General features: G+C 39.4%; 1 protein-coding gene across 2 annotated transcripts in view; it reads right to left on the bottom strand.

The window, feature by feature from the left end:
• LOC134377893 (zinc finger protein 184) overlaps window positions 1-18,847 on the bottom strand; it is a 944,311-nt gene that overhangs the window by 845,595 nt on the left and 79,869 nt on the right. Inside the window, exons 1-5 of one of the 2 annotated variants that reach the window (XM_063096692.1) lie at window positions 15,803-16,225; window positions 14,200-14,347; window positions 12,892-12,974; window positions 11,752-11,875; window positions 9,738-10,766 (exon numbers count right to left, since the gene is read on the bottom strand). In XM_063096692.1, coding sequence (XP_062952762.1) covers window positions 9,910-10,766; window positions 11,752-11,875; window positions 12,892-12,974; window positions 14,200-14,347; window positions 15,803-16,225 — 1,635 coding nt within the window. In that variant the 3' untranslated portion in view covers window positions 9,738-9,909. Of the gene's footprint in view, window positions 1-9,737; window positions 10,767-11,751; window positions 11,876-12,891; window positions 12,975-14,199; window positions 14,348-15,802; window positions 16,226-18,847 lie in introns of those variants that run through there. The other variant, XM_063096687.1, reaches the window with a different exon arrangement.

Raw genomic sequence — 18,847 nt, forward strand, 5'->3', positions numbered from 1 at the left:
TGGAGTCCATGCACAATCAATTCTAGCATGTGAGACCTTGGATAAGTCACTTGGTTGGACTTCCTAGAAGCAGAGCCTAGGCACAGATTCAGGTCCAGGGGATTTATTGAGGAGAAATAAACTGCAGGGGAAAAACTGCAAGGCAGTGAGGGAAACAGGATATGGAAAAGGAATGGGCTGAGCAAGATGTTGTTTGAGCTAAAGTCTGGCCTTAGCCTAATTTGGAGGAAGGGTTTCTGGGAAAAATCTTGCCCTTGAGGTGAGGGGCCAGCCTTTTGTACCCCCAATTCCTCATTCACGGAGGGCTGCCCCAAGAGAGTAGAGCAGCTCCCTTTGTCCAGGGACAGTTCTTCAGAGAAAGAGGCAACTATGAGCCATTAGCAACCAATGCTCATGACAATCGGGATGGGGGCACTGACTTGGTGAAGGGGACCTGGGCATGATACCACTGGTGTCTGTCTCCATGTTTAACCTCTCAAGGCCTCAGTTTCTTCAAGTATCCCACTACTTTGCAGGATTGTTCTGAGGAACAGTAGATAGCAGTTAAATGAAACGATGTTGTAATCCATCAAATGTTACATTGAATGAATAGAAGGAGATATTACTACCAGATTTGAATGTGATATATCAAGGCAAAAGGAGGATCTGACATAGTGGTGAGACTTGTAAATTAAAGTTTTTGTGGAGCTTTTTATTTTACCTCAGATTTTTTTTTTTAAAGTGTATTACAGACTACACTTACATGGGTTTTAAAAATAAATTAATATTAAAAAATAAAGGCTTGTGTGTTGAATGAAATTCTGTTTCCCATATATGTTTATACCCAAACTAATCATTTAGTGCATGTGTAAATTCCATTTGTTCTGCAACAATCTCTCAACTAAATCTATCTAAATGTTCTCTATCCTAATTTTCTTTTGAACTTAGCTATGTAATTAAGTCTTCTTTTGGTATACATTATTCAGTATTTCCCTGTGTTTGTTAACCATCTTAACATTTGATGATTTTTTATAAAGTTATAAATTATTAAAATTAGCCCCAGAAAAGAACGAAACTTTAAAAAAAAAACTATATATTTTTTAGAATCGAGTTTCATTGAATATGATGAAACATTCCAAGAAACAGTGGCTTAAATAAAATAAACTTCATATACCTCTTTTATAAAACAAGTGTAGATCTATAGCATTGTAGGGTGACTATAGCTAACAATTTATTCAATATTTTCAAATAGCTAGAAGAGAGGGTTTTAAATGTTCCCAACACAAAGTAATAAATGAGGTGATAGATATTCTAATTACCCTTATTTGATCATTATACGGGTATTGAAATATCACACTGTACAATGATAAATTATATAAATATGTACAATTACTATGTGTAAATTAAAAATAATATTTAAAAAAGTGTAGATACAGTTCAAGGCTGGTATGGCCGCATCATGATGTCATCAGGGGTGCAGGCTCACACATTTCTGCTAAACCACCGTGGTGTCTAGTGACATTTCTCAAGATCAACTAGAATTCAGTGAGGTTGCTAGAGTTCCAGCCATTGCATCTACACTGTAAAAATAAAGGAGTGAGAAAAGCAGAATGAAAAAAGTCCAGTCCTAGCTGACTATAGTCACTTCTTTGAATGTTCCATTGACTTGAACCTAGTCTCAAGACCACAATCAGTTGCAAGGAAGACTGAGAAACATTGTCCTTTATTCCAGTGGCAAAGTATCCAGCTAAAATCAGGGTTATGACTCTGACGAGACAAGGGGAAATGGCTGTTGGGTAGACAACAGAAAAATTGTCAGAGATTTACCCCCCAAAACAGCACCAGGTACAGAGAATTTCACAGGTAAAATCTATAAAAACTTTAAGAAACAAAACTTCATTTAAACTTTTCCAGAGCATAAGAAAAAAGGAAATGATTCCAAGTTCTTTTTAGAAAATACAAGTTAATACCATATTACATCGATATTTAAACCTCTTGGGCCGGCCCCATGGCTCGCTCGGGAGAGTGCGGCACTGGCAGTGCTGAGGCCAAGGGTTCGGATCTTATATAGGGATGGCCAGTGCACTCACTGTCTGAGCATGGTACAGACCACACCGTGCCAAGTGTTGCGATCCCCTTACCGGTAAAAAACAAAAACAAACTCTCAAAACTAGCACAAAGAGAGAAAACTAACAACCAAATTGACTTATAAATATTGGTGCAAAAATCCTAAAGAAAAATTAGCAAAAAGATTCATAGCACATTAAAAGAATAGACTATGACTGATAAAAATGTAACATCTGTTATTAATAAAACTAGAAATAGATAATAAAAACCATATGCCTTAGAGGCAACATCCAAAATGGCAACATGAGATGCTCCATGGACCCATTCCCCAGTGTAACAATCATAGCTGGTGAAAACTACCAGTTAAAGTTTCTGAAAATTGTCCTAAGAGCATACAGCAAATGAGGAAACATTTGTTCAGGAACAATTTTTGTAAGAACAATGAGTGTCTGTGGCATTTGTGCCATGATCTATTTCCTATCCTGCCACTGAGCCTCACTAGCTCAGCATGAGGAAAGCTCGAATCTGGGTGGATGTGTCCAAGAATATAGGGAACCTCAAATCCCCAAGTTCCCAGTGGAAGCTAAGGTATTGCCCCATGATGGACAGGGCACCAGAGTTTCTTCTGCTCCCCAAACTCTGTGTTGCACAGGCTATATTCCAGGCAAGCATGACTGAAATGTCAGGAGCTCTTTCTTCCACCCATCTATCATTCACAGGGAAGAGGCTCTACCTCAGGCATGGCAGGCTGAGAATAATAAGGCCCTAATTGCCCTTGTACCAGCTCACTCATAGGGCAGAGGTTCCATGTTGGAAAGACTAAAGGCTACTGCCCCCAGCCCAGCACCCTGATCATAATGCAGGTGTGTCACTCTGAGGAAAGTGGGCCACTGTCCCTTTCCCCAGCTCCAGAGCAGTGGTTCAAAGATTTTGCCCAGGAAGAGGGGCAGGCCATAAGAGCAGAGTAGTCTGAAGTTCTTTCCAACAGAACTAACTATATTTGGGGCAGATTATGGGAAAGTTCAAGCCTAAGGTTGCTCTCCAAATCATGTAGATTTTAGTAGTAAGGAATTCGAAGGATGCTATTAACTCTATGAAAGCCAACTGATAAAACATAAGCCAGCTAGTTTATTGGGGAGAACCAGGGATACATACACATAAGAAGAACTCTCTCAGGGTCAGAAAAAAACTTACAAAGGCTGGCCTCAAAAACTCCTTCTACAAGGGGTTTAAATATAGTTGGATCACCCTGTGGAACAACTTATACTACAAGGTATTGCCCAAAACAGTAGAGCAATTGGCCACCAATTAGTGATGCCTAACAGCTGGGCGTAATACCAACAGAGATGGGCAGGTTAACAGAGGAATCAGGTGAAATGACAAAGAGAACCCTTCTGTTTTTTATGTTTATCTTTTAAATTTTATTTATATTTAATTTTATTTATTTTTAAATTTTATTTATATTAATATGCTTTATTTATATTTATCTATAGTACAGTGTGTTGTTTCAATACATGCATACCCTGTGCAATGATTCACTTAGGATAGATAACATAGTTTTGTCCACATTAGTTCACCCCTAATCTTCCTCCCTTCCACCTCAACCCCTCCCAGCCTCTGGTAACCATTATTCCTCTAATTTTTTTTAAAACACACAAAGATTAATACCCTTATTGCAAAAAGAACTCTTAAAAGTGAATTAGAAAAATCTAAGCAGGAATTTTGCAAAGGACATAATTTAAAATCAACTGTCCTTTTAAACTAGTGAGTTTTCTATTTTATCTGTCTCCTTATTATATTTTAAACAAAACCTATGAAATCCTTATTGTTTCTGTTTATGTCTACATATATATGTACGTAAGCATATGTCATGTCTACATGTTCATGTCTATACGTGTGTATTGTCTGCACGGTACCAAATTGAGTTATAAATAATGCACGCTCATTGAGAAGTATACTTTTCAAGTTCACATGACTTTAGTTTTCAAAAATTGTTGATAAAATACATGTGTTTTCAAAATTTGATTTAAATCTTTTGCCTAAATTTGTTTTTTGGTCAACACATTTGTGATATGTTCAATATATGCTGGTGAAGATGTTCAGAAATTGGAACCCTCATACACGGATGGTGGGAATGTGAAATGATGCAGCTACTTTGGAAAACAGTCTCTCTGTGCTTCAAAATGTTAAAACATGAAGTTACCATATGACCCAGCATTTCCATTTGTAGAAAGAGAATTGAAAATATATGTTTATACAAAATGTGTACAAAAACGTTCATAGCAGCATTATTCATAATAGCAAAAATGTGCAAACAACCCAAACATCCATCACCTGATGAATGGATATATAAAATGTGGTATATCTATACAATGGGATATTATCTGGCCATAAAAAAGTATAAAATACTGATACATTCTACAACATGGATGAACTTTGAAAACATTATGCTTAATGGCAGATGCTAGATACAAAAGGCTATGTATTGTATGATTCTATGTATATAGAATGTCAAGAATAGGCAAATCTTTAGAAACAGAAAGTAGATTAGTGGTTGCCATGGACTGGGGGAGGGAGGAGTGGAGAGTGACTGCTAATGGGTATGGAGTTTCTGTAGGTGAGATGAAAATATTCTGGAATTAGAGTGTTATGTTAGCACACTCTGTGAATATACTAAAAACCATTGAATCACCTTTAAAGGGTAAATTTCATGGTATATAAATCATATGTCAATAGAGCTGCTTTTTAAAAGCAGCAACAAATTCAAAAGTGATCAAGCATTTAAATGTCAAATGAATCCATAAGGAAAACAAGAAAATTTGAAAAAAGAATAGGGGAGTAGAGACATCCTTCTAAGTGTCACTAAAATACAAGAACAAATAAAAGAAGAGACTGGTAAATGTTTCTGCATATAAAATTTGAGACTCCTGCATATGAAAATATCCTAAACAAAATGAAAGGCAAAATATGGTCAACCCATTATTACTACTGTTATTCTACATTGTGTTACTGGTACTAGTCAACACAATTCGACAAGAGAAAGACATCAAAGGAATAAAAATTGGAAGAGAGGAGGTAACACTATCTGAAGGCTATATAGAAACTCAAGAAAATCAGTGAACAAACTACTACGTAGAGTAAAAGAATTCAATGAGGGAACAGGATAAAAGTTAAATATTACAGAAATCAGTAGCTCTCATATATACAAGCATCAATTAAGTCAGAAAATGTAATAAAAATAAAAGACCCCATTATTATATCAATTAAAAGATCAAATACTCAGCAATAAACTTAACAAGAAATCAGTGAGACTTAAAGACAGCTTTAAAATGTTCCCAAGACATACAATACAAGTTTAAGCAAATGACAAGACATTACATGGGAATATCAACATCATACCAATGGTGATGCTGCCTAAGTAAATTTATAAAATGGGTGGTCACAATAAAAGTGTCAATAGTTTTTCTGTTTTGTTTTGAACTCCACAAGCTGAGTCTAAAGTTCATACGGAAAAATAAAAGTAGCTGAGAAAACTGCAGGAATAAAAAGAGCTAAAAAGGGTGACTAGCCCTCCAGGACATTAAAACATCAGGACAGTGGTTAGATCTAGGGACAAAGGAGGGGAATAAGATTAGAAAGGGGCATACAAGGGGCTTTAAACTCTCAGTGATGTTCTATTTCTTGATACGTAGGCTAATTTCATCATTATTCTTTAAAATTCTCATATAGATTATAAATACTTTTATATGTATATTTTATAAAATTGTTTAAAAATTTAAAAAACATATTACAATGTCTGAACTACAAAACCTGTGTGGCACTGATGTTTGAAAAAGGCTGAGTAATAGAACAGACTAAAACATCGAGAAATAGACCAAATACCTAATATAATTTAGTAAATGATAAAGCTGGTATATCAAATCAGTAGGAAAAACATGGACCACTCAATAAGTGGTGTTGGGCCTTCTGGATAATCGTCTTTAAGAAAGAGTTGGATCCTTACCTCTATATTAGGATAAACTCTACATTTATCAAAAATTTAAATTTAAAAGAATGAAACTATAAACTGCTAGAAATAGACAAGAAAAAATACATTTATAACCTTGAAGGGGAGAAAATCTTTTTTACCTTTTACTGAAAATCCAGAAACTGTGAAAGAAAAGATTCATACATTTAGTTGCATTAAAAAGAAAACTTATGCATGGCCAAAAAATATATATTGCATAAGCAAAGTCAAAAAAGACATACACTATGGAAAACATTTGCAATTTATAAGTAAATAGACTCTAGAAATCAAGAAAAAGAAACTAAAATCTCAAATATAAAATGGGCACAGAATACAAACATTTCAAAGGAGAAAAAACACGAATGACTCTTTCGTATATGTAACGATGCTCATTCTCACTTACAATACGAGAAATGCAAATAGTACTATGCTGAGCTGCCATTTTCCATGTATCGAATTGGCATATATTCAAATGAATTTGTATTTGTTGTGCAGGCTATTGTAAAACAAGCACTCTTATTCATTGCTGATGCGTGTATAACTTGGTTAAAATACCCATGGAAGGCAATATAGCAATATCTATCAAAATTATGCATTAATCTTTGACCTGGCAATCCTACTTTCCACTTGCAGTTTACCCTAAAGATATCCTTGCACATGTGCAACATGATGGATATACAAAATGATTCGTTGCAGTAGTGATTGACAATAGCAAATACTGGAAACAACATTTGTCGATCCATAGGGACTGGTTAAATATTTAAGGTACATCCATACAATTGCACACTAAGGAGCTAAAAGGCAGTTCTCTACATCTTGATGTGAAAAAATCTCGAAGAAACATTAAGAGGAAAAAGCAAGGTGCAGAACAGTGGAAAAAATAAGCTACCTTTTGTGTAAGAAAGGAGGGGAATTAAGAATACACATTTGTGTATGCATAAAAAAATTCTGAAATGGTATACCAGAAAAATTTTACAGTGGTTATCAGGGTGGAAATGGGGAATATGGGGGAAAAAGGAAGGTTTTTGCTGAATATATGTATTGATTTTTGGACTATGTAAATGTATTACCAATACATTTTTTATTTAAAAAAAAAAATTTAAAGAACATGAATGAATGTAAAAAAAATGAATAAGCTTTTTAAGAGAAACCATCAATAAAATAAAGGCAGTACTTTATTAGGAACAAATCTACAACATAGACACACACACACATCCTAAGTAAGAAAAAGATCAACAACCACATGAAAAAAATAAGCATTGGACATACACAAACAGTTCACAAAAAAGAAATACTTTTGTTAAAATTTAAAGGCATAAAAGCTATGCTTGAACTCATTCATAGATGATAAATTCAAATTAAAACTCCAATTGATTGATAGGCAACGAATAAAGCATTGAACAGTACTCATTGGCAAGGTGAAGGAAACAGGCATTCTTGTATAAAGTTATAGGAACACAAGCTGAGAGGCAGTAGAGTACAATGGTTTTGGAGACTGGCTCCATGGTTTTGAATGTTGGGTGTATAAATCTGGCAAGTTATTCACCATTCTGTGTTCCAGTTTTATCATTTGTAAATAACAAAGATGGGTTATAGTATACCTACCTCACAAATTTTTGAGAGCATTAAAAACTGTAATCCAGTTAAAGCACTTAGACAGTGCCTGGCACAGAGTAAATAAATACTCACTACTCGATAATATTCACTATTTGTATTACAATCAGTATGGAAGGCATTCTGGCAACAGCTGTCAAAAATTTTAAGTGCATATAACCTTTGATCTAGCCACTCCATGTCTATGTACCATGCAGAGAAAAGGAGAAGAGCATGGTTGAAGGCTTCGGTTGGAAAATAAAACTGTTCCACATTTGTACTTCACAGTACAGACAATTCAGTAAATTAGTTCCAGGTTTATCTTAATCCTTAGAACTTGGCAGGGTGTGCATCAATTAGCATTTAACTGGTAAGAAACTGAGACTCAGAGAATGTGTATTAGTCACCTATTGATGCATACCAAACTTCCTTAAAATTTAGTGAGTAATTTATTATTCATTACCTATTCTATGGGTCTTAACTGAGTAACTCTGGCATGGGATTTCTCATGAAGTTGCAGCAGTCATTTGAAGGCTTAACTACAGCTGGAAAATCTGCTTTCAAGATGATGTAGTTGCACAGCTGTTGGCAAGAGGCCTCAGTTCCTCTCCAAAATGGCCTCTCAACAGGCTGTTAGAGTGTCCTTAAGGCATGGTGGCTGGCTTCCTTAAGAGTGAGCATTTCAAGAATGAGAGCCAGGAAAAAGCTATCCTTCTGAGGACTTGACCTTGTAGATTCCATAGCATCACTTTTGCCACATTTTCTTTGCTAGAAACCAGTGGCAAAGTCCACCCACATTCAAGAGGAGGGTCATTATACTCCACATTTTGAAAGGAGAAATGTGAAAGACTTTGAAGGTATATTTTTAAACCACCACAAAAGATATCTGTCCGAGGTTTACACAGCTGCTGAATGTCAAAAAAATTTCAAATCCAGATGCTAAAATCTGTGGTAACAAATGAACTCTAAATCTCAAAGGCTTACAACAATAAACATTTCTCATTCATGGGTCTGTAGGTTGCTGTGTCTCTCTTAGGGTTTCTTGGGCTCAACTGGGCTTGTGCCCAAGCTGCAGCTTAAGTTCAGAACTGCTGTACCGGTTTTTTCATTCAGGGATGCATTCTAGATGCATTACCTGAGGCAGTTGTTCCCTTGGTAGAGGGAAGAAACTCAAGCTGCCTCTAACAGATCTTCCTATCCCCAACCCACAGGGAAGTTTTGAAGCCATGAATAATAATTATAAATATCTGGGGCCAATCCTCTGATGTGGAGGAAGTTTAAGCTTACCTAGCATAAGGCTTGAGGTACAGTCAGCCATAAGCTGGGGGAGAGGAACACAGATGGTCTCTTAGGTTGGTTAGGCCCAAGATAAATAAAAGGTAAGAAACAAGATTTTGAGCATTACAGAATTTATATAAAAATTCATAATCATTTTCACCTGAATTGATAAATTGATTTTTAATTACCTGAATGTGGAAGATTTCCCCTAAAGAACAAAGAAAAAATGTGAACTAACATAATTAACATTGACTAAAGAATGGAGTTCTATGGATAGGGCAGTCTCTCAATGTCTTAATGTTAAAGAATCTGATTAAGGCATTCCTACTGTAAGTACTACCCTGGTGAAGAAATATGGATTCCCCCACCCCAACTCTGGCAATATTATGTGCTTGGAAGAAATACATTGGATTGACCCCAAATCTAGAAACTCAGATAATAAGACACAAACACAAATGTCCTTAGAAAAATCCTCAGAAATCTACAGAACGTCAGATTTTCAGAGCTATGAAGGTCATTTCACTGGTACATTTAGTAAATGTTTATTAGCACCTATTTTCAAGGCACAATGGGGGGTAAAAGACCTCATGAATCTGACCAACTCGTGAAGGATTCATTACAGGCAAAATGAATGGTTGGAACAGCAGCCCCCCCGTCAGATCCGTCTACCCAGGAGATGTCATAAAGTTCTGGCTGAGGGCCATTAGCTATTCTTGAAGGCCACTTAAGTCCAATGGGTGAGAACAAACTATTTCAGATTCCACCTCTTTCAGACAGCTCTCCCATGACTGCCTAGCAAATAAGTTTTTTTCCCAATCACCTTCTAGAATACAGAAGAATTTATCTCAGCCAGACTACATTTTCTAACACCTGATGAGTAGAGTAGTAAATAACGCCCCAGCCCACAACTTCTGAAGCTGAGAAGGTTCCAGGGTGGCTTCAGTTCAATGAGAAATGAGCACCAACTTCAGCAAGTATGACGAGGGTCACTGTGATAGAATTCTTTTCCCCACATGGCTTCTCTGATGCTGAACAAGGTATGAAGTTCGGGTGAAGCCTTTCCCACATGCATCGCACTGATAGGGTTTCTCACCAGTGTGGATTTTTTGATGTTCAAGAAGACTTCTATTCCGAGTGAAACTTCTCTCACACTCATTACATGTATAAGACACGGGAGCCTCAACAGTTTCCCACGGGCTTTCCAACCTATCCAGACTTTCCCAGGCCTCTCCATACTCTGGATTCTGAACATTTTTATCACCATGGATCCTCTGATGTCTCAGGAGATGCGAATTCCTCCTAAAGGCTTTGCCGCACATGTTGCACAGGTATGGCTTCTCCCCTGTGTGGATTTTGTGATGTTCGAGGAGGCTGCAGCTCTGGCTGAAGGTTTTCCCGCAGTCATCACACTCATAGGGCTTCTCCCCAGTGTGAGTTCTCTGGTGCTTGATAAGGTTTGAGCTGTGACTGAAAACCTTACCGCATTCTTCACACTCATATGGCTTCTCACCAGTGTGCACTCTCTGATGAATGACAAGGGCAGAGCTCCCAATGAAGGTCTTCCCACAGTCTTCACATTCATAGGGTTTCTCTCCAGTATGGATTCTTCTGTGCTTAGTCAGGCCTGAACTCTGAGCAAAACTCTTTCCACATTCATGGCAATAGTGTCGCCTCCTCCCTGTGGCATTTTTCTGCTTTCTTCGTAACCTGCCCTCCTGTTCACCACCTTCTGCATATGCAGGAATCTGGTCCTCACCCAGGTGGCATGGCATCTGCCCAGTCTCTTGTTCTGGATGTTTCTCAGCTGGAGGCAAGTCTCTGATCTTAGTCAGCATTTCACCACCTGAAACAACAAATGGCAGGTGACTGTCGGTTATGCCCTGCCATGGGAGGAAAGCTCTGGGATAAGTAGCAGGGAGGCAAGAATTACATATATACACCAAGGAGGAGGATTTAAGTGTAAGAGTAAGTATGGGGATAAAAAAAGGTGGGGACAGGAGTGCTGGGGAGGAGGGAGGCCTGAGAATGGGAACGGGGCCATTGGATGAAGGGTACAAACTAGGAATGGAGGGAGTGGAGGGGAGGTGGTGAGGACCGAGGACTGTGCTGGGGATACACGCAGTAGCTCTAAGCTCTAAGAGCAGTAACACAGGGCCGTACACCTAGGATTAGGTACTAAAAGGGCTGAGCAGAAGGTGCCAGTCAACAGGGCAAGTGAAAAGATTTCTGAAGCTTTCTGTAAAAAACAACCAAAGTGAGGACTCAGAAACTGGACACTGATCAATGATATGAGGAGTCATCTCTGCTCTTTCCCAGGCAGAGGCAGGGTCCCCAAACAGAACTGGCTTCAGCACTGGGAGTTCTGTGCCACCAATGAGCTATGACACCTCAGACAAGTCAGGCGATCTTCTTTGTCTCTGCACCCTCATCTCTAAGGTCCGAGTCTGTAGTTAATGTCTAAGGTCACTTCTAACTCATTCTCTATAGCTCCGTGGCCCATTCTCTGAAAAGACCCCTCAGCTTCTCTCTTCAGTCAGGGCTAGGAACAGGAAGGGAATCAACATTTACTGAGCACCTACTACAAGCCAGACCTGTACTAAGGGCTGTATCATCTCACTTAAACTGACCAAAACACTGGCAGGGCAGCAAAAAAAAAAGCAAGGCTCAGAGGATTAAGGGACTAGTCACACAGCTGGTCAGTAACAGGGGTTCAGAAATGGTAGTTCTCAATCCAAACATAATCCAAATACCTTCTACTAGCTCAATAGGTTCTAAGACACAAAGGATGTCAAGAAACCTTAGGAGAAATTAGCACCCATCAGTCTTACCCAGGGAGACCAGGCTGCCACAGTTCTCCTGCTTTTCATCTCTGAAGAGGGTCACATGAGATGAATCCAGCTGTGTCCACCCAGGAGTGAGAGTCAGGGCCACATCTTCCATTTTCAGCAACCCCTAAAGCAATAAGTAATTCCACCTAGTTCCTCATGCCCCAAATCACTCCCAAAGCTGGCCACATGCAAAGAATGAACATTAAAGGTACTCTTCAAAAAGAGCAAGTGGGCACACCTATACCTACTTACCCTGTCTCTAAGAACATCTTTATCAAAAACACAACAGGCAAAGAAAAGAAATATTACACACATTAGAATAAATAATTTCACTTAAATATCTGAAAACTGCAGGGAGTGAAAACAAGGGCCAATGCAGCAAAAGGAGTGAAATCATACCCAACTTTTCAAAAGGTTTGTTGTGCACTTTGGCAAAGTAGGAGTGGAGGCTCATTTATATTAACAATTTAAAAAATACAACAAAATCTAGGTCTGAGGTGAAAAAAATCAGGGGAAAAAAAAAAAAAAAAACCCAAAAGGATACTACAGAGCCTCAAACACAGAGATCTTCCAGCAGGACATGAAAGACTAAATAAGAAATTAAAATCTAAGTTAACTGAAGATTGTTCAGATTATAATATAAATAACTTTAAACTAAAAGGACATGCCTTATCTGTCCCTTCAAGTGAAAGTTTTTTGAAGGCAGAGGCAAGGTCTTTGTATCATTCATTAATAGCACAGTTTATTATACTTTAAAAAAACAAAACAAAACAAAACCACCATCACAACAAAACCTCCAGTATTTATTTGCTGAATTGCCCTTGTTGAAGAGGGAATTCCTATTGATGAAGGGGCTGACCAAAGAATGGGGTAGGAAAGATCTGAGAAGCACAGAGAACACGCCAGGGTAGTAGAAAAACAGGAAAATCCTTTTAGGTGGACACCAAAATAAAGGCAGATAATGATATGCAACCGTGGGATAGAAAATAAAATTCAAATCTCAAAAAAAGAACACTCAAATCTTATCCTAGATGTGGATCTAGGATGGGGTGGAGAACTGGGGAGGGAGGGACCTAATGAGAAGCCCAACAGTACTGAAGAGTGTTGGGTGCTGGGGGAGGAAAAGGGCCTCCAGCTTACCTGGGACTCTGGAGTGAGCCTGGCAGCTACCACTGAGTCTTCTCTGCAGCTGCCTCCCTGGGCAAGCCCAGGAACCTGGAGAACTAAAAAAAGAAGCTCTGGATGAGATCTACTCTGGCATTCAGGCTTCTTGCCTATGGAACCCAAATTGAAAAACTGGGTTAGTAAATTCTTGCCAACAAGTTTATAAAATATGTTCCTTTCCAAAATGCCTGATCCCTACCAGCTCCGATCCTAGGGCCGAAGGAATTCTGGCATGTTCCTGCAGATACACAAAAACCAGGGCAGAATCCTTGGTAGGAGTGGTGAAATGAAAGCAACATAAGAGCAAAACAAAGCTTTCCATATGAACGCCTTTCAGTCTTGAATTTTGCTGAGAAATGGGGGATAGAAGACTTTTTTTTGTTTTGTAGTTTTTTTAGGTTTTCCTTTTTAGTTAAAATGTCTTCAGTGGCTATTAGGGTGCTTTCTACACTGGTTTTGAAAATCTGAGTGTACTTAGATAGAAATGAGCTCATAAAAAAGGATATGGGTTTGTTTATATAGGACTTGCTCAGATTCAAGAGACGAGTAGAGGGGAACCTCAGGTTTCCCTATAAAAAGTGAACTTTGCAAGGAGCAGAAACAAGTTGGTTTAGGCCAGGACCTCTGTTGAGAAATAAAGACTGCATGTTGGATGGCATGTCCGACTGCTGTACATCCTGGGAACCTGCCCAAATCTTCATAGGCGATGAGGAACACCCTGGAACATACAGTAGCTTCCTACTGGGTGATTTTCACCCTGTTCTAGTTAGACCTTACAGGGTTTAGAAGATTCACATTGTTCAATTTGTAGTAGTCCTACTATTTCTGGGATATTCTGTCTGGCTTTACAAACTCTGCTATATTTTCTTCATAGTACTTACGAATATCTACAATTGCATTATTAATTTATTTGCTATCGTACCTATGGATTGTAAGCTCCACCAGAGCAAGAATTCTACCCTACTGATGGCTCTGTCCTCAGAGCCTACAACACTGACTACCATAGAGGAGGCCTCCATAAATATATATGAAATGAATGGAGATCACTGTGTTGTTAAACAGTCAATTCTTTCCAGACAACAATTTTAATACAGTCTTATTTACTATGTCCAGGTTTGGTTAGGAAAGCTTTCCACCACTGTTTGAAACTTCCTTTTTAGTCTCAGTCTTAGAGTTGATCAGTGATGGGCATACAAAGTAACTGTCAATGGATCTTATAGGTGACCTTTCAGGGAAATAACATGAAGTCTATAGAATTCATATATTCCAGAAGATAATACTCACCTCTGTCTTGTAAGGGCTGCGATCTCAGAGATTCATGCTTGAGCAAAGACTTCATCGGCTGGAATTGGCTACTTTGTGACCCATGAGCTGGTGTCAACAGTGCCACCTTGCAACAGAGCAGTTCTTGTCCCCGGTCACCACCTGGGACCTGGAAGTCATTCATTTATTTTAATTTATTCATCAAACACTTCTATCATGCTTTCTGTGTACAAGTAATTTTATTTTCAAATCACTGTTTCCAAGAGCTCTATGAATATTAACTCATTTAATGCAGACAACAACCCTATGAGCTATTACTATCTGGATTTTTGTGATGGGGAAACTGAGGCACAGAGTTTAAACAACTTGCCCAAGTCACCCAGCTAGTAAGTGGCAACACTAGGATGGGAACTCAGGCAGAATGACTCTAGAGCCCACGTTCTTACCTTTACTCTAAGCTCCTTCATTATATACATTGGTGCTTTTATGAAAACCTCTGGAAACTGGTGTTAAATTCTCAAAGAATGCTAATATCTTTTCTTATCTGAAAAATGGGAATAATAATTTCTAGCTTACGGAGGTTGGGGGACCAAGAAATAAGATCACAGTATGTGACATCATCTAACACAGGGCCTGGAACATGGTATATCCTTGTTAAATGCAGGCTCCCTCCAGACATTTATAGTTACATTATGATTTTCAAATTAGTTTCTCATGTGCACCTCAGAATTTCCCATATCCTTTATGAAGAGTGAAGCTAAGAGACTTGAACTGATTTTTCACTTACAGAGTTCATGAGCAATAGACGTAAAGTCAAGAACCTGGATCGCCTGGTCACTGGTTAGAAGGCTCTGACCACATGCAACCGTGCGATAGAAAATCCCGTTCTCTAAGGGAATGTGCACAAGGACACAGGGTGATGCAGAGGAAACAGTCTCATAAAACAGGTAAGAAGATGGAGTTAAACACTGACCCATTTTTTACCAGAGGTTCATAACTAGTGGTCCATGGACTCTCTCTCTAGCGGTCCATGACCTTAGCTAGGAAAAAACTGTTCTTATTTATACTAGCTCTAAGAAAATTTTAGCATTTCCTTCAATTATAGATGGAAGCAACAAATCAATGTGACATAAGCAGTACCCAGATCGTTGTCACCAACAGAAACTGCAGATGTTTTCACATCACATCACATCCAAATATTCACGCTTATCACCACTTTGAAATTGCCAGGAGCCCTGTCCCTAGGTCTTATTATTTAGTGCATTACCAAAAACACACACATATATAACTTTATCACAAACTTGTTTAATATGAGGTGTCTTTAAAAAGTTCATGGAAGATTAGTATTATCTTTCCATTCTATTTTTCCACAAACTTTTTCAAGTACCCTCCTACTTTGTATTTCAATATGACTGAGTTCTTTTGTAATCCTTTATATTTTCCTTTATATATTTAAAAATATTATCTTGAGAAGGGGTCCAGGGACTTCACCTTACTGCCAAAGAGGTTCACAGTACATAAAGAGATTGAGAACTCCTAGATCTTGAAGGAATGCCCCTCACTCGGATTTTGAGATTTCAGGAAAAAACAGAACACAGCTCTGATACTAAACCTTTCTTTCTGCCTGGGGCATCGGTTCGTCCAGCTGCCTCTCCAAATACTCCAACAGCACCACCACCTCCTCCCCGCTCTCTGGATGCTGCTCCCGCACCCAGCTCTGCAGGTCTCCCGGCAGGATGGTCAGAAACTGCTCTAGCACCAGCAGCTCCAGGATCTGTTCCTTGCTGTGCATCTCGGGCCGCAGCCACTGGCGGCAGAGCTCCCGGAGCCGGCTCAGCGCCTGTCGAGGGCACGCAGCCTCCGGGTATCGGAAGCCTCGAAAGCGCTGGCGGGAGCGCTCGGGGTCCGAAGCTGGGCTGCAGGGTGCGCTCGCCTCTGCCGCAAAGGCGGAGGCTTCCTCTTTCTCCTCCTTCACGGTCAGGAGCCCCATCTGGTCCTCTGCAGACTGGGCGTCCAGGGCTGCGTTTTCTCTCGATGCTCTGGCCATCCTTGGTCAAGGCAGTGCTCCGGCTTCAGACGCTAGCTGCGAGCTATCTTTAGAGGATTCTTGAAAGGTGAGAAATCACCATCAGCCAGTAAAATGACAAGTGGTCCCTCCTCTCATGCCTGGGGGCCCATGACCCCCTGAGGGACGGCTGCTCAGATCTCTCCTGTAGTCCTCGTCTTTGCAGCGTCCTCCTCTGCACCCGACCCTGAGTCCCACTACAGGTATCCCCAAAGGATGTCCTTGGGTGGAAGTGAACACTCTCCAGACACAGGAGACAAGTTGAGGCTTGGGGACAGGAAGCCTCGGTGGGAACCAATGCCACTTCCTGGGCTGTCTAGGAAGTTCCTCTCGGTGGTTGTCTCGGAATTAACCCATTAGCAACCCTGTCCTTACCTCCACTCAAGGGAGGGTAGTTAGGGGAAGGAGAAAAAGGATGACAGACCCTGGATCATAAGAAATACAACTGAATCTTTAAATCCTAGAAGGAAGCTGCTGTGTCCCCCAATTCTTTCTGATGTAAAGGTTGACTACGCAGCTAGCATAAAATTGACACTACAATTCAGCTGAAAAGCAGGTACACGTCTGGAGAGAGTAGTGGCTGTCCCTGGTCCTTGTCCCCTCTGCCTCCTTAATCTGCCACTTTCTTTCCTCCCCTTCAAGGCCAAGCTACTTGACAGAAAGCCCTCCCCAACATGACTCTAGTCCTCATCTCCCACTAAGTATCATTAACACACCATAGGCAGTAAACTGCCAAGGTAGCCACTGAGATTGCTCCTGCAAATCTCTGAGATTCCTCACCACCACCGTCCCACCCCACCCCACCCCAAGTTACCACTTTACATTTTCCATGGCCTCTTCTCAGAGAACCAGGCTTACACCGCTCTCCACTTCCAGAAACTCGTCCCTAGCTTCTCAAACCCCATTCTGTCCCGTTTTCTTCCCAGCCCTCATTCACAGTCTATCACAGTGATGCGATACACAGACTCTCAAGCAGATTACCTGAGCAATTCTGGCTTTACCACTTACTACCTAGGTAATCTTGGTAAACTACATAACCTCTGTGTGCCTGAATTCACGAATCTATAAATGAGAATAGTAGGTAAGGATATCGTAGGCATTAGTATGGATTAGGTAATGTTGTGAGCATTATTGTATAAAGTGCTTAGAACAATGCCTTGTATGTAATAAACTAGGCCTACCATAAGATGGAAGGAAGCCCTGAGATATCTTCCAGCCAGATGGGACTAGATGTTAAGACATAAGTGACTGCACGTTATGTGGCTGAACTGAAGTGTCAGTAAGTCCCCTTTCTGCCCAGTGGAATGGAGAAGCTAGAAAATGCAAGTTTAGTAGACGGTTATTAGCAGGGAAAATACCATGTCAGTACCTTCCTGAGTTTTCATAATTCAGCCTCTCTCTCCACAGTTCAAAGGATGACAGGGAAAGGAGAGAAAAGAAAATGAGAGGTCTCAAAGGCTCTTGCAAATGAAAACTACTATCAAATATTTTTCTCTTAATGAGCTCCTGTACCACAGGGAACTACCCATAAAATAAGTGAACCTGAATCTAATTAAGTTTCTAGAGCCTAATACTGTGTACAGGTGAGATACAGAAGCAAGTTAAGTTAGCAGTTTTCAAACTCTGCATCACATTAGAATCATTGGGGAGCTTTTCAAACATCCTGATACCTTGGCTGTAACCAAGATCAATTAAATCAGAATGTCACAGAATGGGACTCAGGCATGAATAACTTTTAAGATTTCCTAGGTGATTCCAACATGCAGGTGAGTTTGAGAAATAATGAGTTAAATGATATTTTTTAAAAAAGCAATCAGCCAAATCCAGAATATGGTATATTCTATAAGACAGAAGACCCAGGTTCTTCAACAAATAAATGGCATTTTTCAAGAAATGCAAGGGAGAAAGGGGAACTATCATAGATTAAAAGAGACTGAATAGACATATCAACTAAATTCAATGTTTTGGACCGTGATCAGAACAAAATAACTGTAAAAAGACATATTTGAGAGAACTGGGAAAACTAGAACGTAATGATATTAAGAAATTACTGTCAATTTAGTTGTCATAATGATATGGTTATGTTAAAAAAAGTCCTCATTTGTTAGAAATTCACAGTGAATTGCTTGCACTTGTGGGTGAATTGATATTGTGTCTGGGATTTGCTTTAAAATACTGAGAGAGAGAGAAGCAAAGAAAATGGCACAAACATGATAGCTGTTGAAGCTGGGTAAGAGGCACATGGGATTCATTGTAATATTCTTTCTACATTTATGTATGTTTGAAATTTTCCATAGTAATTTTCTTTCAATTAGAAAAAAACCTACCTTCCTTCATTCCTGAATAATTCAGTCCAAAAGCCATTAGGTGGGTCCAAAGGAGGTGGGAGAGGAGGTGGCAGTCCAGCCCATACTCAGTTTGAAGTCCACACGAGTAAGAGAGGGAGCTAAGTTAGGAAAATCGACACTGAGACTTTACTACCATCTATTCCACAGGTCCCATTCCAGTTTCACCAACCATACAATTTGAGATCTGAGCTCAACTGAGAGAAGTGAGAAGGCATAGGGAAATTGATTATATGCAGGAAAAATTCATCAAATAACT

This window comes from Cynocephalus volans, chromosome 5 (genome assembly GCF_027409185.1).
Source record: "Cynocephalus volans isolate mCynVol1 chromosome 5, mCynVol1.pri, whole genome shotgun sequence".
Lineage (NCBI taxonomy): Eukaryota > Metazoa > Chordata > Mammalia > Dermoptera > Cynocephalidae > Cynocephalus > Cynocephalus volans.